Source organism: Peromyscus leucopus, chromosome 7 (assembly GCF_004664715.2).
Source record: "Peromyscus leucopus breed LL Stock chromosome 7, UCI_PerLeu_2.1, whole genome shotgun sequence".
NCBI classification, from domain to species: domain Eukaryota; kingdom Metazoa; phylum Chordata; class Mammalia; order Rodentia; family Cricetidae; genus Peromyscus; species Peromyscus leucopus.
The window spans coordinates 84,284,104-84,300,916 of record NC_051069.1 but is presented as its reverse complement, the minus strand read 5'-3'; the positions used below and the strand labels follow the sequence as shown (position 1 = coordinate 84,300,916).

General features: G+C 36.6%; 1 protein-coding gene across 2 annotated transcripts in view; it reads right to left on the bottom strand.

The window, feature by feature from the left end:
* The window catches only part of Atr (ATR serine/threonine kinase), a 112,577-nt gene that overhangs the window by 83,575 nt on the left and 12,189 nt on the right, over positions 1-16,813 (bottom strand). For both annotated transcript variants that reach the window (XM_028866010.2, XM_037207849.1), the window contains exons 6-16: positions 16,125-16,316; positions 14,629-14,819; positions 13,936-14,088; positions 10,898-11,090; positions 10,416-10,672; positions 9,536-9,726; positions 9,352-9,452; positions 8,895-9,066; positions 7,968-8,138; positions 4,934-5,128; positions 2,757-2,942 (exon numbers count right to left, since the gene is read on the bottom strand). In XM_028866010.2, the coding sequence (XP_028721843.1) occupies positions 2,757-2,942; positions 4,934-5,128; positions 7,968-8,138; positions 8,895-9,066; positions 9,352-9,452; positions 9,536-9,726; positions 10,416-10,672; positions 10,898-11,090; positions 13,936-14,088; positions 14,629-14,819; positions 16,125-16,316 (2,002 nt within the window). The remainder of the gene's footprint in view (positions 1-2,756; positions 2,943-4,933; positions 5,129-7,967; positions 8,139-8,894; positions 9,067-9,351; positions 9,453-9,535; positions 9,727-10,415; positions 10,673-10,897; positions 11,091-13,935; positions 14,089-14,628; positions 14,820-16,124; positions 16,317-16,813) is intronic.

The window sequence follows — 16,813 nt, the reverse complement described above, 5'->3', positions numbered from 1 at the left end:
AAAAATACTCAACAAAATACTGGCAAACCAAATCCAAGAATACATCAAAACAATCATCCATCACGACCAAGTAGGATTCATCCCAGGGATGCAAGGATGGTTCAACATACGAAAATCAGTCAATGTAATACACCATATAAACAAACTGAAAGAAAAAAACCACATGATCATCTCCTTAGATGCTGAAAAAGCCTTTGACAAAATCCAACACCCCTTCATGATAAAGGTCTTAGAAAGATCAGGAATACAAGGAACATTTCTAAACATAATAAAAGCAATTTATAGCAAGCCAACAGCAAACATCAAATTAAATGGAGAGAAACTCAAAGCGATACCACTAAATTCAGGAACAAGACAAGGCTGTCCACTCTCCCCATATTTATTCAATATAGTACTAGAAGTTCTAGCTAGAGAAATAAGACAACAAAAGGAGATCAAAGGGATACAAATTGGCAAGGAAGAAGTCAAACTTTCACTATTTGCAGATGATATGATAGTATACATAAGTGACCCCAAAAACTCTACCAGGGAACTCCTACAGCTGATACACTCCTTCAGTAAAGTGGCAGGATACAAGATCAACTCAAAAAAATCAGTAGCCCTCCTATGTACAAATGATAAAAGGGCTGAGAAAGAAGTCAGAGAAACATCACCCTTTACAATAGCCACAAATAATATAAAATACCTTGGGATAACACTAACTAAACAAGTGAAGGACCTTTTTGATAAGAACTTTAAATCTCTAAAGAAAGAAATTGAAGAAGATATCAGAAAATGGAGGGATCTCCCATGCTCATGGATAGGTAGGATTAACATAGTAAAAATGGCAATCTTACCAAAAGCAATCTACAGATTCAATGCAATCCCCATCAAAATCCCAACACAATTCTTCACAGACTTGGAAAGAAAAATACTCAACTTCATATGGAAAAACAAAAGACCCAGGATAGCTAAAAGAATCCTATACGATAAAGCAACCTTTGGAGGCATCACCATCCCTGACCTCAAACTCTACTATAGAGCTATAGTAATAAAAACAGCTTGGTACTGGTATAAAAACCGACATACAGACCAATGGAATCAAATTGAAGACCCTGACATTAATCCATGCACATATGAACACCTGGTTTTTGACAAAGGAGCCAAAACTATACAATGGAAAAAAGAAAGTATCTTCAACAAATGGTGCTGGCATAACTGGATGTCAATATGTAAAAGATTACAAATAGATCCATATCTGTCACCATGCACAAAACTCAAGTCCAAGTGGATCAAAGACCTGAACATAAATCCAGTTACACTAAACTTAATAGAAAAGAAAGTAGGAAGCACTCTTGAACGCATTGGCACCGGAGACCATTTCCTAAATAAAACACCAACAGCACAGACCCTGAGCACAACAATTAATAAATGGGACCTCTCAAAACTGAGAAGCTTTTGCAGGGCAAAAGACACAGTCAATAAGACAAAAAGACAGCCAACAGAATGGGAAAAGATCTTCACCAACCCCACATCTGACAGAGGATTGATCTCCACAGTATATAAAGAACTCAAGAAACTAGACATCAAAATACTGAACAGTCCAATTAAAAAATAGGCTAAAGAGCTAAACAGAGAATTCTCAAAAGAAGAATCACAAATGGCTGAAAGACATTTAAAGAAATGCTCAACATCCTTAATCATCAGAGAAATGCAAATCAAAACGACTCTGAGATACCACCTTACACCTGTCAGAATGGCTACAATCAAAAACACCAATGACAGTCAATGTTGGAGAGAATGTGGAGCAAAGGGAACACTCCTCCACTGTTGGTGGGAATGTAAACTTGCACAACCACTGTGGAAATCAGTATGGCAGTTTCTCAGAAAATTAGGAATCGAACTACCTCAAGACCCAGCCATCCCACTCTTGGGGCATTTACCCAAGGAATGCTGATTCATACCATAAAGATACATGCTCAGCTATGTTCATAGCAGCACTATTTGTAATAGCCAGAACCTGGAAACAACCTAGATGCCCATCAACGGAAAAATGGATGAAAAAAATGTGGTACATATACACAATGGAGTACTACTCAGCAGAGAAAAACAATGAAAGCATGAAATTTGCAGGCAAATGGATAGAACTAGAAAAAATCATCCTGAGTGAGGTAACTCAAACCCAGAAAGACAGTTATGGTATGTACTCACTCATAAGTGGATTATAGATATAAAATAAAGAACAATCAGACCACAACCCATAGAACCATGGAGGCTATATATGTAGCATGGGGGTCCCTAGGACGACTGTGGCTTATAATAAATTTCAGTTTTACTCAATTATTGAAAAAAATAGCCAAATGAATGGAAACACATGAACTATGAACCAAAGGCTGAGGGGCCCCCAGCTGGATCAGGCCCTCTGAATAGGTGAGACAGTTGATTGGCTTGATCAGTTTGGGAGGCAACTAGGCAGTGGGACCAAGTCCTGTGCTCATTGCATGAGTTGGCTGTTTGAAACCTGGAGCTTTTGCAGGGACACTTGGAGGAAGGGACTGGACCTGCCTGGACTGAGTCTACCAGGTTGATCGCAGTCCTCGGGGAGGATTTGCCTTGGAGGAGGTGGGAATGGGGGTGAGCTGGGGGTAAGAGGAGGGGGTGGGAGGGGAGAGAATAGGGGAACCCATGGCTGATATGTAGAACTGAATGGTATTGTAAAATAAAATAAATTAAAAAAAAAAAAAGGAGAAAAACAAACCAAATATCACGGGCCTTACCATCAGTTCAGGTGATGTGATATCTCGTGGTCCCTGATATGGATCATCACTAGATGCAAATGAGGCAAGAATTGACAAACCATTGAAAACTTGTTGATAATGTTCTCCAATACGTAGCAATAATTCATTGTGCAATCCTTGAAAATCTTGTCTTAACAGGCTCCCCAGCTCAATTTCTGTTTCATTCTAAAGATATGAAAAATTATTTTCCTCATATTAGCATCCAAAAATAAGTACAGATTTTTAACATGTTATTAGTAAATCAAGAGCTCTAGGTCAGATGGCATAGCTTACTAACAGAACTAAGAAAAGACACTGGCAAAGAATTCTATCCTTCTCTCCTGATAGGTCTCCCATGAGCTGTATGCAATGAAGAAAAGCGATCAGACTTAATATTGAAATAAAATTTGAAAAGTCCTATGTTTGCCTAAAGTCTTTTGCACCAGCAACACAGTTTTTACAGATGCATGGACCCTGGCTGCAAGGACAGTGCTACACAGCAGGTTTTTGGTCAGAATGCTGGAGTCTAAATTTTAGCTGTCATTTATAAGTTGTCCTGTGATTTGGACACATTACCTAATCTAACTTCTCACTGCCTTAGTTCCATCATCTATAAAACAAAACACTGGCTGAACATTCCTAATTAAAGCCCAAATATCAATTCTTTAACACTGTCATGATATCAGAAGCAGAAAATTTCATACTTGACTTTAAATGATAGGTTGCAGTCAAAATGCAGACACATTGAAAATAGTGTATAAAATTATCTCTTTTGTTGTTGTTGATTTTCGAGACAGGGTTTCTCTGTGTAACAACCTTAGCTGCCCTAGAACTCCCTTTGTAGACCAGGCTGGCCTCGAACTCATAAAGATCCAAGTGCTGGCATTAAAACCGTGCACCAACACACACAATTGAGCTATACATTTGTGTGTGAAACATGAATGAATTCTGTGTTTAGACTTTGGTCTCATCCTCAAAATATCTCATTATATATATGCAAATGTTTCAAAATACAACAAAAAGAAGCAAAGAAAAATCTGAAATCTTGTCTCAAGCATTTTGTACATGAGATAAGATGTACTACCTGCATCTCGTCAAATAACTGAAATGACCCAGATAGTATGTGGACAGAGAAGTTTCTGACATATAGTATGTACTCCATAAATATTATCATTCTGTCTCTATAACACACAGTTAATGTCCTCGAGATAAATGAAAACAAATTAATAGTCATTAGGTCTAAAATGAAAAGAGATCTGCTGTCTCTTAGAGAAAAATAAAATTAAGGTTTTCTATTTCCATGGTCTTACATTCCTCAAAGACACTGTTGTTAATAAAAATCAAAAAGAAGCCCAAGCTATAATTTTAAGTTTAAAAACTAGCAAGACATGCAAACCTAACAGCCTAACCCATAATGAAATGAGAGAATAAAGTCCCAAAAGTTGTTTTATGATCTACACATGCACAGTGGCCCATAAGCACCCATGCACTGTTTCTATCTCTTACACACACAGTCACACACACACACACACAAAAATTTTAAGATTTATTTTTTTACTTTTCATGTCTATAGTGTTCTGCCTATATGTATGTATGTGTACATGGGTGCTTGGTGCCACAGAGGTCAGAAGAGGGCAGCAGATACTGGACCTGGAGTTACAGGAAGATATGATCTGCCATGCATGTGGGTGTTGGGAACTGAACCCAAGTCCTGTGCTAGAACAAGTCCTGTTAATACCACTCAGCCATCTCTCCAGACCCATTAAATTATTAATAATTTAAAAAGTAGGCAGAATTATAATCATATTATCAGAGTAGCAAGTAACTAAACCAAACACAGGCATACAGTTAAATATAGTTGTCTCTTCCTATAATTACTTGTATATTATCAGCTAGTATAACTGTAATCAGCACAAAATTACTAAAAATCATGTAAGAACCTCATTCATGAAAGGATGACTATTTTATCCTACTATGGTAAATGATCAGAGAAAATATCAAAAGACCAATCCTATTTAGAATCCTCCCAAGACAGTGATTATTTAACACAATATTTATAAATATTCTTACAACCTATAAATTACTCACTGTCCTTCCTACATTACAATGTTACAATAGTTTTTTCCAATAATGTTTACTTAAATAAGAGAATAAAACACATACAAATATCCAAATACCTTCAGATAATGAAGGGCACGTTCTAATTCATCTTTGGTACAAGAACAAACCAAATGAGAAAAAATATATTTGAAGTTATTTATTAAAATCTCGCGACGATTGACATTTAATTGTTTTCCTAAAGTTCGAATGAGAGCAGATGCTGCAGGGCTTGCTTTGGCAGCCAGATCAGGCAATAGAACTTGTAATGTCCTCTGAAAAAGAGCACAATAATTATCACAAAGTCCATTTGTCTGGGTGACAAACTGTTCAAATAAGCTGTCCACAAAAATATTCTTCAATGCCATATGAAGTCATGTATGGATTCATACTTATATTTGGCCTTGCCATTTACTCACTTGACTATAATACACTGATATTACTATGATTCAGGCCCTGTATATACAGCAATAAGCAAAACAGACAAGACACAGAGCTTTTATCATATGCATTAAGAGACAGTAAGGAAATGTAAAAGTAATGAAGACTGGATTCATTCTTAATTCCTATTACATTGTATGCTAACTCAAAAGAAGCAAATTTCCCATGAATATGTGATAAAACATATGCACACTCTAAAATAAGTCCTAAATCTGATGTATCCTTTCCTACATTTAGAGAATAAGCATGTAGAGAATAGCCATAAAGGCAAACTTAAAGAATCTGTTCTTTAAGGGGCTGGAGAGATGGCTTAGAGGTTAAGAACACCAGCTGCTCTTCCAGTGGAACAGGGTTCAATTCTCAGCATCCACATGGTAGCCCACCACTGTCTGTAACTCCGTGATCTGACACCCTCAAACAGACATACATACAGGCAAAACACCAATGCACATAAAATAAAAATAATTATTGAAAAAAAGAATTTTTTTAGATTATAGAATTGATGCTGCAACATTCCAGAAAACTGTTAAATACATCTAACATCCAATACTGCAATCTACTTTCATTTTTGGTCTGTTTCTTTTAAGATCTAGCTCATTAAATTCACACAAAATCCAAAGGTAAAATAATTATGATTTTGTTTATTTATTCTACATGTACCTAAAGAATACTACTACATGTAAGTCATTATCTAAACATGGGATGTGACAACGAACAAGATCCAGCCTTTGCCTGAGGGGTATAACATTCTGTCACTCAAGAGACTGAGACAGGAGGATAGCACATTTGAGGACAGCTGTACTATAGAATGAGACTGCATCCAAAACAGAAAGAAAACAAACAAAACAATAAACAAATAGGTTTGCCTTTGTAGACATAACTAACTTACGTTACTCCTTTTAACTTAGTTATACTTAAATTAAGATGGCTACATAAAATAGCTTAAATTTAGACATTTGGTTTCTTCTCAGTTTTATTTTGCCAATGGGTAATGTTGCAATAAACATCTGTGGCTTTTGATGGAATTAACGAGTACTAAGGTATGAATATCTTTATGGATTTTGTTTTGGTTTGGTTTGGTTTTGGTTTTGGTTTTTGAAGACAGGGTTTCGCTGTATAGCTTTGCACCTTTCCTGGAACTCACTTGGTAGCCCAGGCTGGCCTCCAACTCACAGAGATCCACCTGGCTCTACATCCAGAGTGCTGGGATTAAAGGCGTGCGCCACCACCACCCAGCTTATAGTTCTTATAATATGCTATCCAACTTTCTTTGTATATATAATCAATTTATAAGCAATTTAAGTTTGTTAAAATAATATTGTAGGGGAAACCTTTGTATGAACTGTTATCACGATTTATCAAGATTAACAATAAGCCTGACTTTGGGGCAAAAATGAGAAGACAATATGCTCCATCATCCTTTAAACCTTAGCCCTAATGAATTTCACAGGCTTTTTAAACCATCCCATGCTACAAAGTCTGACATCGGAATTCATAGCAGATCATACCACTAATTTTGTATTTTATAATTCAATTTTTTTTTGGTTTTTCTTTCTTTCTTTTTTTTTTTAAAGATTTATTTATTTATTATGTATACAATATTCTGTTTGCATTTATCCCTACAGGCCAGAAGAGGGAGCCAGATCTCATTACTGATGGTTGTGAGCCACCATGTGGGTGCTGGGAATTGAACTCAGGACCTCTGGAAGAACAGACAGTGTTCTTAACCTCTGAGTCATCTCTCCAGCCCCTTTTTTTTGGTTTTTCAAAACAGGGTTTCTCTGTGTAGCTTTGCGCCTTTCCTGGAACTCACAGAGATCCGCCTGCCTCTGCCTCCTGAGTGCTGGGATTAAAGGTGTGCACCACCACCACCCAGCATAATTCAACTTCTTAAGGGTAAATATTAGTTTTTCAATAACCAGTGGAATCCAGGGTGGTACGAAAAACATAAAGACTCAGATAGTTAACCTGAATATGGTATCACTGACTATGATATATAGAACAGTAAATAAAGATCTACATAAATTTAAGTTTTACTGTGTAAGCAACAATTTCATCAAAGTAAAAATAAATATACAGTTTAGGAGATAGTGAGGTAGCTCAGATGGTAAAGAGCATGTCAAATAAGTATGAAGAACTGAGTTCAATCCCCAGAAAAATGCTGGGCATGCTGACACATGTCTGTAATCCCAGTGCTATGGAATCAGAGACAGGAAAACTACAAAGGCTTGCTGCCCAGCCATTCAAGCTTACTTGGCAAACTTCCAGGGCATTGTGACAGATCCTGTCCTCAACACCCACCCCTCCAAAACTGATGGACAGTGCCTGAGCAACAATAGCCAAGGTTGTCTTCTGACCTATGCATGCACTCACGTACACAAAGCATGTACTTTTGAAAATGTAGGGTCCTTATGTCCTAAATATGCTTGTAAGTTTTTCTTTAAAAAACAAACAAACAAGCCGGGCAGTGGTGGCGCACGCCTTTAATACCAGCACTCAGGAGGCAGAGCCAGGCAGATCTCTGTGAGTTCAAGACCAGGCTGGTCTCGAAAAACCAAAAAAAAAAAAAAAAAAAAAAAAAAAAAAGAAAGAAAGAAAAAACAAACAAACAAACATGAAATATTTAATTGAAAACTTCAAATAAGTCAACTACACACACACATTGCAACTTACAGTTAGGAAACGATTAAGATCAGGAAAATCAAAAACATTGGCAATTTCTGACAATGTATTTAAAGCCATTTCTCTGTGGTGAGCTACATCATGCTTTCGCATCTCAGCAGTCTGGCAAGGAGTACCCGGGAGTGCTGTCATCTGACTGGAGTGGAGAGATTCTACTAAAAACTAAAGCAAAAACATTTTTCTTAGTTTTCAAACAAGGAAGGAATTCTGACTAACCCTGCCTCCCCGCCCACCAACTAATACCTTTCAAGCTAGCATAAAGGGCAGCATCATGTTCTACACTGCCACAGTTAGACTCATTCAATTCTTTTAATCACTTTACTGAGATGGATTTTGTCATAATCTCCACTTTACAGAAATGCAACCAGACTTAGTTAAGAAACTTTAATATCATGCTAAAGATTGTATCACATATACAGGGTAAAACCAATATTTTAACATGGTCTAACTTTTCAGTCATTGATTAATATATCTTTCTAAAAACAAAGTTTCATGTTTACAACGTCAAGATATAAAAGAGTTTATCATCACTAAAAAAGTCTAAAAAATGATGACTGCCTAAAACTTACCAAGAATATAAAAATTTGACAAATTATAAGATGATATTCTCTTTCATTTATAACCCATACCTTCAGACCAGTAGAATTAAATACAAATGGCAACAGTTCAGTTCTAAATAAATACAGTTTTAAAAATAATTCTTTAAAACTAGCAAAATAAGACTTGTATACATGTTGTTTTTCTTAAACCCAGTCTGGTCCCGAAATCCTGAACTTTAAGAGACCACACCACCTCAGCCTTCCACAGGAAGTAACTGAGATTACCAGCAAAGATACTACTTTGCCTGGTTTCTACTTCTTTTTAAACTCCCGTAAAATGTTGTTATTGTCTATTGAAAGGCTGAATGCTGGCTTTCACCTGACAGATGGGTTTCTTGTATTGGCTGAAAAAATTTTGCAGTTTAACACTTTTTGCTGCGACTAGTGCTCGAATCTCTGTGTACGCTGCTCCAGAGACAGCCGCCGACTTAGACAACAAGCAGTGCAGTAAGTGCAAGAGTGCAAAAGGGATCAAATCTCCTTTCGCCGCCCTGAAAAGAAAAACGAACACAGGCAAACACAAGGTTAATGTCTCAGAAACTAATGCGGATCCACAAAGAAATATATGCTGAGTCATATTTTCCTATAACATACATCTTATATCACCATGTACTCTTTTTTTCCCCCAGTGCTAAGGAACAAATCCAGGCCTTTGTGTACAGCAGGTAAGTACTCTCCCACTGAACTACATCTCCAGCCCTCACTGTCTCTAATGCTAGGCAAATAAGACAGTCACAAACGTAAGTAAGTTTCATTTCAAATCCTGTCAAACACACCTTCCAATGTCCCCTGTTGTAAGAATCAAGGTGTCCTTCAGTTCGTTATTTCTCGATATTTGGGCATGAGTATATGCTTCCTTCATTCTTAAAACAAAAAGCTAGAAAAGCAAAATTCACTGATCAGAAAAATTCCAGAGCTAGGTTTATAAAAATCTGTATGTTTTAATTTAAAATTTCCAACCTCTTTTATGAATCCATCTTCAGAGTCCAAAGATTCCAATATATACTTAATATTTCCACTAAAAGCAACTCTAACATCCTTGTCTGGATCTTCCATCAAATTTAATAAAGTCCCAAGAACCGCTTTTACCTCTGTTTCATCTTCTTGAAAATCAAGATGCTTACAAAGATGATGCAGATTGTCTATGAAAGCTAAAGGGAGACAGTATATATTTTCTAATTTGACACATCACATATCAATGTTGTACTTAAAATACTGTTAGCAAATAGGATACAGAAAACAATCCCATGTTGCCTTATATGCCAATATTTAGGCATACATAGCACACATAGTTTAAGAAGATTAGAACTTATTAATTAATTTATTTTTGTTTAGTTTTTTGGTCATTTTGTTTTTGTTGCTTGTTTTAAAATAGTTTTCACTGTGCAAACCTGGCTGGCTGGCTGGCTGGCCTGGAACGCACTCTTTAGACCAGGCTGGCCTTGAACTCAAGGGATCTACCTGCCTCTGCTGGGATTAAAAAGGCATGTGCCAACACAGCTAGCAAACTTACCAATTTAAATTACTTTATACTCAATAAAAGTAATAAATGACTTAAATTTAAAATAAATTCTAAAATCTAAGTTAGCAAATGATCATTTTTAGGTTTTGTAGATCACTGTCTCTTAGACTTAAAAATAAACTTTAAAAAATCTCTCAACTCAATTTTACAGAATTTAGGGGTTCTTAGAACCACTTACCAACTATATGAAAGTTTGTGAATGAACTGCAACTTACTCCTAAACACATGGATCTTCCAAGTATGTGTGGAAATCTCAACCCTCCAACAAACTCATACCCAGTATCACTGTGAAGTGTTTAATCCTAAGTGACTGCTCACCAAGTTTTACTTGACTAGGTGTTTTTTCTGCCAGCAAGAAAAGGAATGGCTTGCAGACAGAAGCTCGTACTTGAGAGGATGAGCATTCATGCTGAGGAGTGGCTTTCAGGTTCTTACAGAACAGGTCCACATGTTCAAAGGAAGGCTCTACTGAGGAACTCGCCAAATAAAACATGCCATGAAGAGTACAGACAAGTTGACCAAGGATAGAAGCAAATTCTTTTTTCACAATGTCAGAATCATCTTTGACTCTATCTCTGAGGAAAAAAAGAAAAAGTACTAAATCTTCCCAGTAAATATTTTGGATTAAATTTCCTTAATTTGAGACAAAGGGAAAGAAAAAGTGAAACTCAGAAGGGAAAGATATAATTTCCAAGCTAAAAGCAATATTTGCTTTATATACTCTGCAATAATAGCTTAGACACTCAGATTAAAGGTTATACAATCAAGTCACATATTCAAACTGAAGTCTTAATACATACATAAGCATCTTGGGAATCTGGTTACGAGAACTCTGCTGCTGCAGTAAGATAGAAAATCCTTTAACACAACTAGCCCGGATTACTTCATGGGGGCTCATCAGGGCCCAATTATAAACTGCTGTTCTCCATTCAAGGAATACTCTTCTTGGAAACAGAGTCAGAAGAAACACACATTGTGACTGTGCCTGTGGAGCTAAAAAGAATAAACTTTATTAAACAAGACTTAAAAACTTTTGCTCACTTTTTTTTGGGGGGCGGGGGGAGAGGTAGGGTTCAAATGTGCCAAAACTCTTGTGTGGAAATCAGAGGACAACTGGTAAGAGTAAGTTCTTTCCTTCTACAATACAGGTCCCAGGGATCAAACTTAGAATATCATGCTCAGTGACAGTTACCACTGAGCCACCTTGCCAGCCACTAAGCAAAGTTAATTTTACAGAAGTGTGTGAGTGTATGCACAAACACATACCCACATGCACGCATGCTTGTATAGGTACGCTGTGAAACTAGCATTTAAAGTAAATATACTAACATAATTAAATCTCAGAAAATAAAGCAAGAACACTGAAAAATGTTTACATACAACTTCCTTAGGTAATTAGGGAAATGAAAATTGAATACATATGTATCAGAATCAAAAACATTAAGATAGTTATCTCCCTGAATTTTTATTGATCTAAAGAGCAAGATATTTTAAACCTGGTGATATCAAGTACTGAACACAATTCTCCTACTCTGCCAACAAGAATGTAAAGTGGTACATCTTTGGAGAGCAGTACAACAGAACAGAATGTGAGATGTGGAAATCCTACAGACGAGTAACTCCATTCCCAGGTAGTTATCTTCAAATAGTACTTTAACTAATATGCATCTGAATATCCTGATCTTTTTGAAAATTCAGATTCTCAATCAGTATATTCCAGCAGAACATAAGATATTCTTATTTCTTTTGTTTTTAAATCTTTTATCTTTATTTACTTTTATTGCATGAAAGTTTTGCCTTGCATGAATGTCTTTGCCGTGTGTGTCTGGTCTCTGTGGAGGTCAGAAGAGGGTATCAGACCCCCTGGAACAGGAGATACAGGCAGAAGATAATCTAAATTTCTAAGAAGTTCTCACAAGCTTGCACTACTGGTCTATGGACAATACTTCAAAGACCAAGGCTTTGGGAAGATTTAAAGTTACTTAAAAATATCACAATAACTTAAAATTGTTAACAACCAGAAGAAACTAAATTGTCCATCAGTGCCATGATAATGTTTATCTTTTTAAAGATTTAGTTGTATTGCTTTAAATTATGAGTTGAAGTTGGGGAGAGGAACTGTGCAAGTGAATGAAGGTGCCTGAGAAGGCTAGGGACACTGGACCCTCCTAGAGCCAATTGGACCCTCCTAGAGCCAGAGTTAAAGACAGTATAAGTTTTCTGATATGGTGCTAAGAACAAATTCAGGTGCTCTAGAAGAACAAGCAGCTCATGCTCTTAACCACTGACCCATCTCTCCAGCCACAATATTGTTTGTCTTACAGTTGCTTATTAATAAATAAAATATGAGCGATTACATAAATCATCATGGATAAATCCCATAAATACAATGCTGATCCAGTCAGTCACTGGGGCACATGTCTGTAATACCAGTACTTAGGAGGATCAGAAGTTCAAGGCCAGCCTCAGCTACACAGTCAAGTTTGGGGCTAGCCTCCTTTACATAAAAGCCTATTTAAAAAATAAAGACAATATTGACTAAAAAATGCAAGTGTAGCCGGGCGTTGGTGGCGCACGCCTTTAATCCCAGCACTCGGGAGGCAGAGCCAGGTGGATCTCTGTGAGTTCGAGGCCAGCCTGGGCTACCAAGTGAGCTCCAGGAAAGGCGCAAAGCTACACAGAGAAACCCTGTCTCGAAAAACCAAAAAAAAAAAAAAAAAAAAAAAAAAAAAAAAAAAAAAAAAAAATGCAAGTGTATTAATGAAAATAATTCTTTATATTATATAAGAAATACATATATAATAAAATTAATAAAATAAAGCAAGAATGATAGTTATCTCTAGGAAAAGGAGAGGAATAAAACTGCCAAAGAACAATCAAAGGGTTTGTTTACTTATTTACTTATCTTTCATGTTTTGAGTCAGGGTCTCACTATGTTGCCCAGGCTGGCGTTGAACTTGTAATTCAATTCTCCTACCTTGGCCTCCCAAGTGCTGGAACTGCAGGCATGTACCACCATATTCACCTCAAAGGACTCTCACTAAATCCTTACAATTTTTTCTTTTTTGTTCTGAGCCATTACAGGCCTATAGGGCTCCACCATTCCATTTTTAGAGGGCACTGGGGATCGAACCTGGAGCCTCTAGTTTGCTAGGTCAGAGCTCTACATGCCTAGTAGGTACATTCCCAGCACCAAGATTTTTATTTATTGAAGTAGGATATTGATATGAGTGTTTAGAATATAATTCTCTACTCTATTTGTTTTTGTTTTTTGAGACAGGGTTTCTCTGTGTAGTTTTGGTGCTTGGCCTGGAGCTCGCTCTGTAGACCACACTGGCCTCCAACTCACAGAGATCTACCTGGCTCTGCCTCCCAAGTGCTGGGATTAAAGGTGTGTGCCACCACCGCCCAGCTCTCTACTCTTTTTATGTATAGTCCTAAAATAACCCATAGATTTCTTAATGAAGTTTTTTTTGTCATTTTTGATTTGTCTTGAAGATAAGGACTCACTCTGCCAGCTTAGGCTGGCCTAGAACTCACGGCACTCCTGTCTCAGTGTCCTCTTGTGCTGAGATGGCAGGTGTGAGCCACCACACCCAGCTCAAGATAAAGATACTTGCAGATACATTTCAAATGCTGTACAGATGGAAAGGATATATAGGTATAGGGCAAGTATCCCTTGTCAACTGTTTATATACCGAACTCCTTTCTGTGCTGTTCCAAGTATTCTCCCTTTAATTATTGAAAAATGTGTGATAAAGTATTATAAATTCTACACAGAGATCCATTCCACACAACAAAATAAGCTACATACATCAGATAATTTTTTATTACTTACAGAAACTATCGCAAACCCTCTGGCTTAATGGCAGAAGATTAGTAGCAAATGTGGTCAACTTTAAAGAGTTATCTTCAGAATGGGAATAAATCCATGGAAGTGAGAGCATTCCACATAACTCTTCCAGAATATGATCCTCAAATGAACTTTTTACTACAGAGACAGACAATAGGACATAGATTATACCTACTCCTTCATATTTATTTTTTCCAGAATGTAGATATCCAAAACATCAAGTGTAATTATAACCAACATTCAATAAGTAAGGATTGTTAAAACGAAGGGCCATAAACAACCCTGTTTTAACTGGGAGTGGTCTGTAGCAAACTCAGGGCCTTGCACATGCTAAACATGTACTCCACCACTGAGCTATACTTCAAGGCCCATGATGAAGTCCATGAGGCCAACCAAACCAGATGTGACTTAAAAACATATACATCTACGCATTGTCTATATAGATCATAGCATTCTTCAGATTCTCAAACCAAACATTTAAACATTTCAAACAAATATTAACTAAGTTAATCAAATATTACACAAATAAATGTGAAACTCAGAAACTACCAGTAAGTTTAATTAACAGAAGTTTTGAAAATATTCTGAATATTGTGAACATTTTTTCATTTTTTAGGCAAAAACACAAAGCCTATTTCTACAATGACTAAGGTTAATCTATCACTTACTTGTACTCACCTTGCATATACATCAAAGCATCATAAATCCGCACCATGTTATCAATGACTAATTCCAGTTCAAGTTTCTGAACAGAGTCTAACAAACTCCTACAGCTCTTAAGCACTTTTGTATAAAAATCCAAAGACATCCAAGTTATCACTACTGGAGGTTTCTTCTTACATGTGTGTTGACAGTCCTTGAAATTATGGCTGCAATGAGTACATTTTTTAAAAGATATTAGAATTAAGAATTCTGTTCTAGTCCAACATATTTTAATAAAGCCAAAATTAAGCACAGAACTAACCTATAACCTTAAGCTAATTTAAAGTCAATACACAAACCAACCTTATATTTAAGTGTATTTTCTCTCTCTTTTTTTAAGTGTATTCTCTTAATGTTGGTTTAAGTCACTTTTTTTCCCTGTTGTTGTTTGTAGTATGTGTGGGGAGGTGGAAGAAGACATACAGACACACTGAGTCTAACTTTGTGGCCTAGGTTGGCCTGGTGGCAATCCTCCTATCTTAACCTCTCTTAAATCACTCTTGTGATGTGTGGATTGATCTAGGATCTTTGAATGTTAGTATTACCAGGTTTAAATAATGATAGAAGACATGCCCGTGCAATTAGTAACTGATATGGCAAACGCTCTTCTGAAAAGGACAAGAATCTAATAATCTATTCCTTCAATTTAACTCAAATTCTAAGTTCAGTGGCATCTGAATTAATATAATTTTCCTAAAATCTCTTCTTTTATAACTCTGTATTGGTTAGTTACAAATCAGTCAGGAAGTACAGAATGATCATAAGCTAGCTCTCTTAAATTGTGGCAGTAGAAGTCTTCAAAAGGTTATATTTGTTTCTTTTGATAGAAAATCTATATAAGGATCCTGAACAGAAAATCTGCCTCTTCTGCACTCTAAATTTCTGCTCTATTTCAAGAAATATAGTCAAAAGAACATGAGTTTCTGAACTGTACTTAAGTATGTTCTGCTATCATATGTCCTTGGGAAAAGTTATTTAGGCTTAAGAGAAAAAAGTCTTAATTTTTCTGCACTTTAACTTCTAGTTGATAAAGTAGGTATGACAGCATTTACCTCTAGAACTGACATAAAGATTAAGTTGGAAGCAACATTTAGCACAGTACCTAGCCTTTAGCAGACATTCAACAGAAATTTTCTTACCTACTTCACTACAAAGTTTATGTCCTAAGGTCACAGAAATCAAGTGAGTAATGAAGTTTCTTAAAACGGTAAATACAAATTCATTAAAGGCAGCCCACACAGAAAATAAAAATGTTATTTATAGGCCAGTGAGATGATTCAGTGGGTAAAGCACTTGTCCTAAAAGCCTGATGACCTGACGCTCATCCCTGGAACCTCTGTAAAAGCAGGATAAATGACTCCACCAAGTTGTCCCCTGACTTCCTCATGCATTCCCTGGTATCCATGCACCCACACACGTAATAAAATTTAAAAAAAAAATTTCAAATGTTTCTTTCTTTTTTTTTTTCTTACCTATCCATGTCTTGATGAGAACAGTGAACAGTGCAGAGAGCAGTCAGCTGTAATACCACAGTGATTCCTTCTAACTTCTCAGCAACAGAATTCTTCAGAGTACCACATTCGAGGGAAGTCTGAAGGGATTCAGCTTTTTGTTTCAGTAAATTCCATAATATGCTCTTTTTGTCCATATCCACACGAGTAATTCTATAAATAGTTATAATCACAGTAGAGGGTATTAATATATAATACAAATGTATTTCAAACAAAATATCGGGTGGGGTACAGCTCAGGAATAGAGTGCTTACTTAGTATACTAAGGATTATACTATATTATAATCCTTAGTAAACTTAGGATAATACTCCAGCACAAAATTAATAAGTAAATGCCTATATTTAAAAGAGACAGCGCTGGGTGGTGGTGGCACAGGCCTTTAATCCCAGCATTCAGGAGGCAGAGGCAGAAGGATTTCTGTGAGTTCGAGGCCAGCCTGGTCTACATAGCAAGTTCTAGGACAGGCTCCAAAGCTACACAGAGAAACCCCATCTCGAAAAAACCAAATTAATTAATTAAAAAAATAAAAGAGCCAGCAAGATGGCCCAGCAGATAAAGACATTTGCTACCAAGCCTAAGAACCTGAATTTGATCTGTGGGGACCCACATGATGGAAGAGAGAACCCATTCTCACTGACCCCCTACAGAG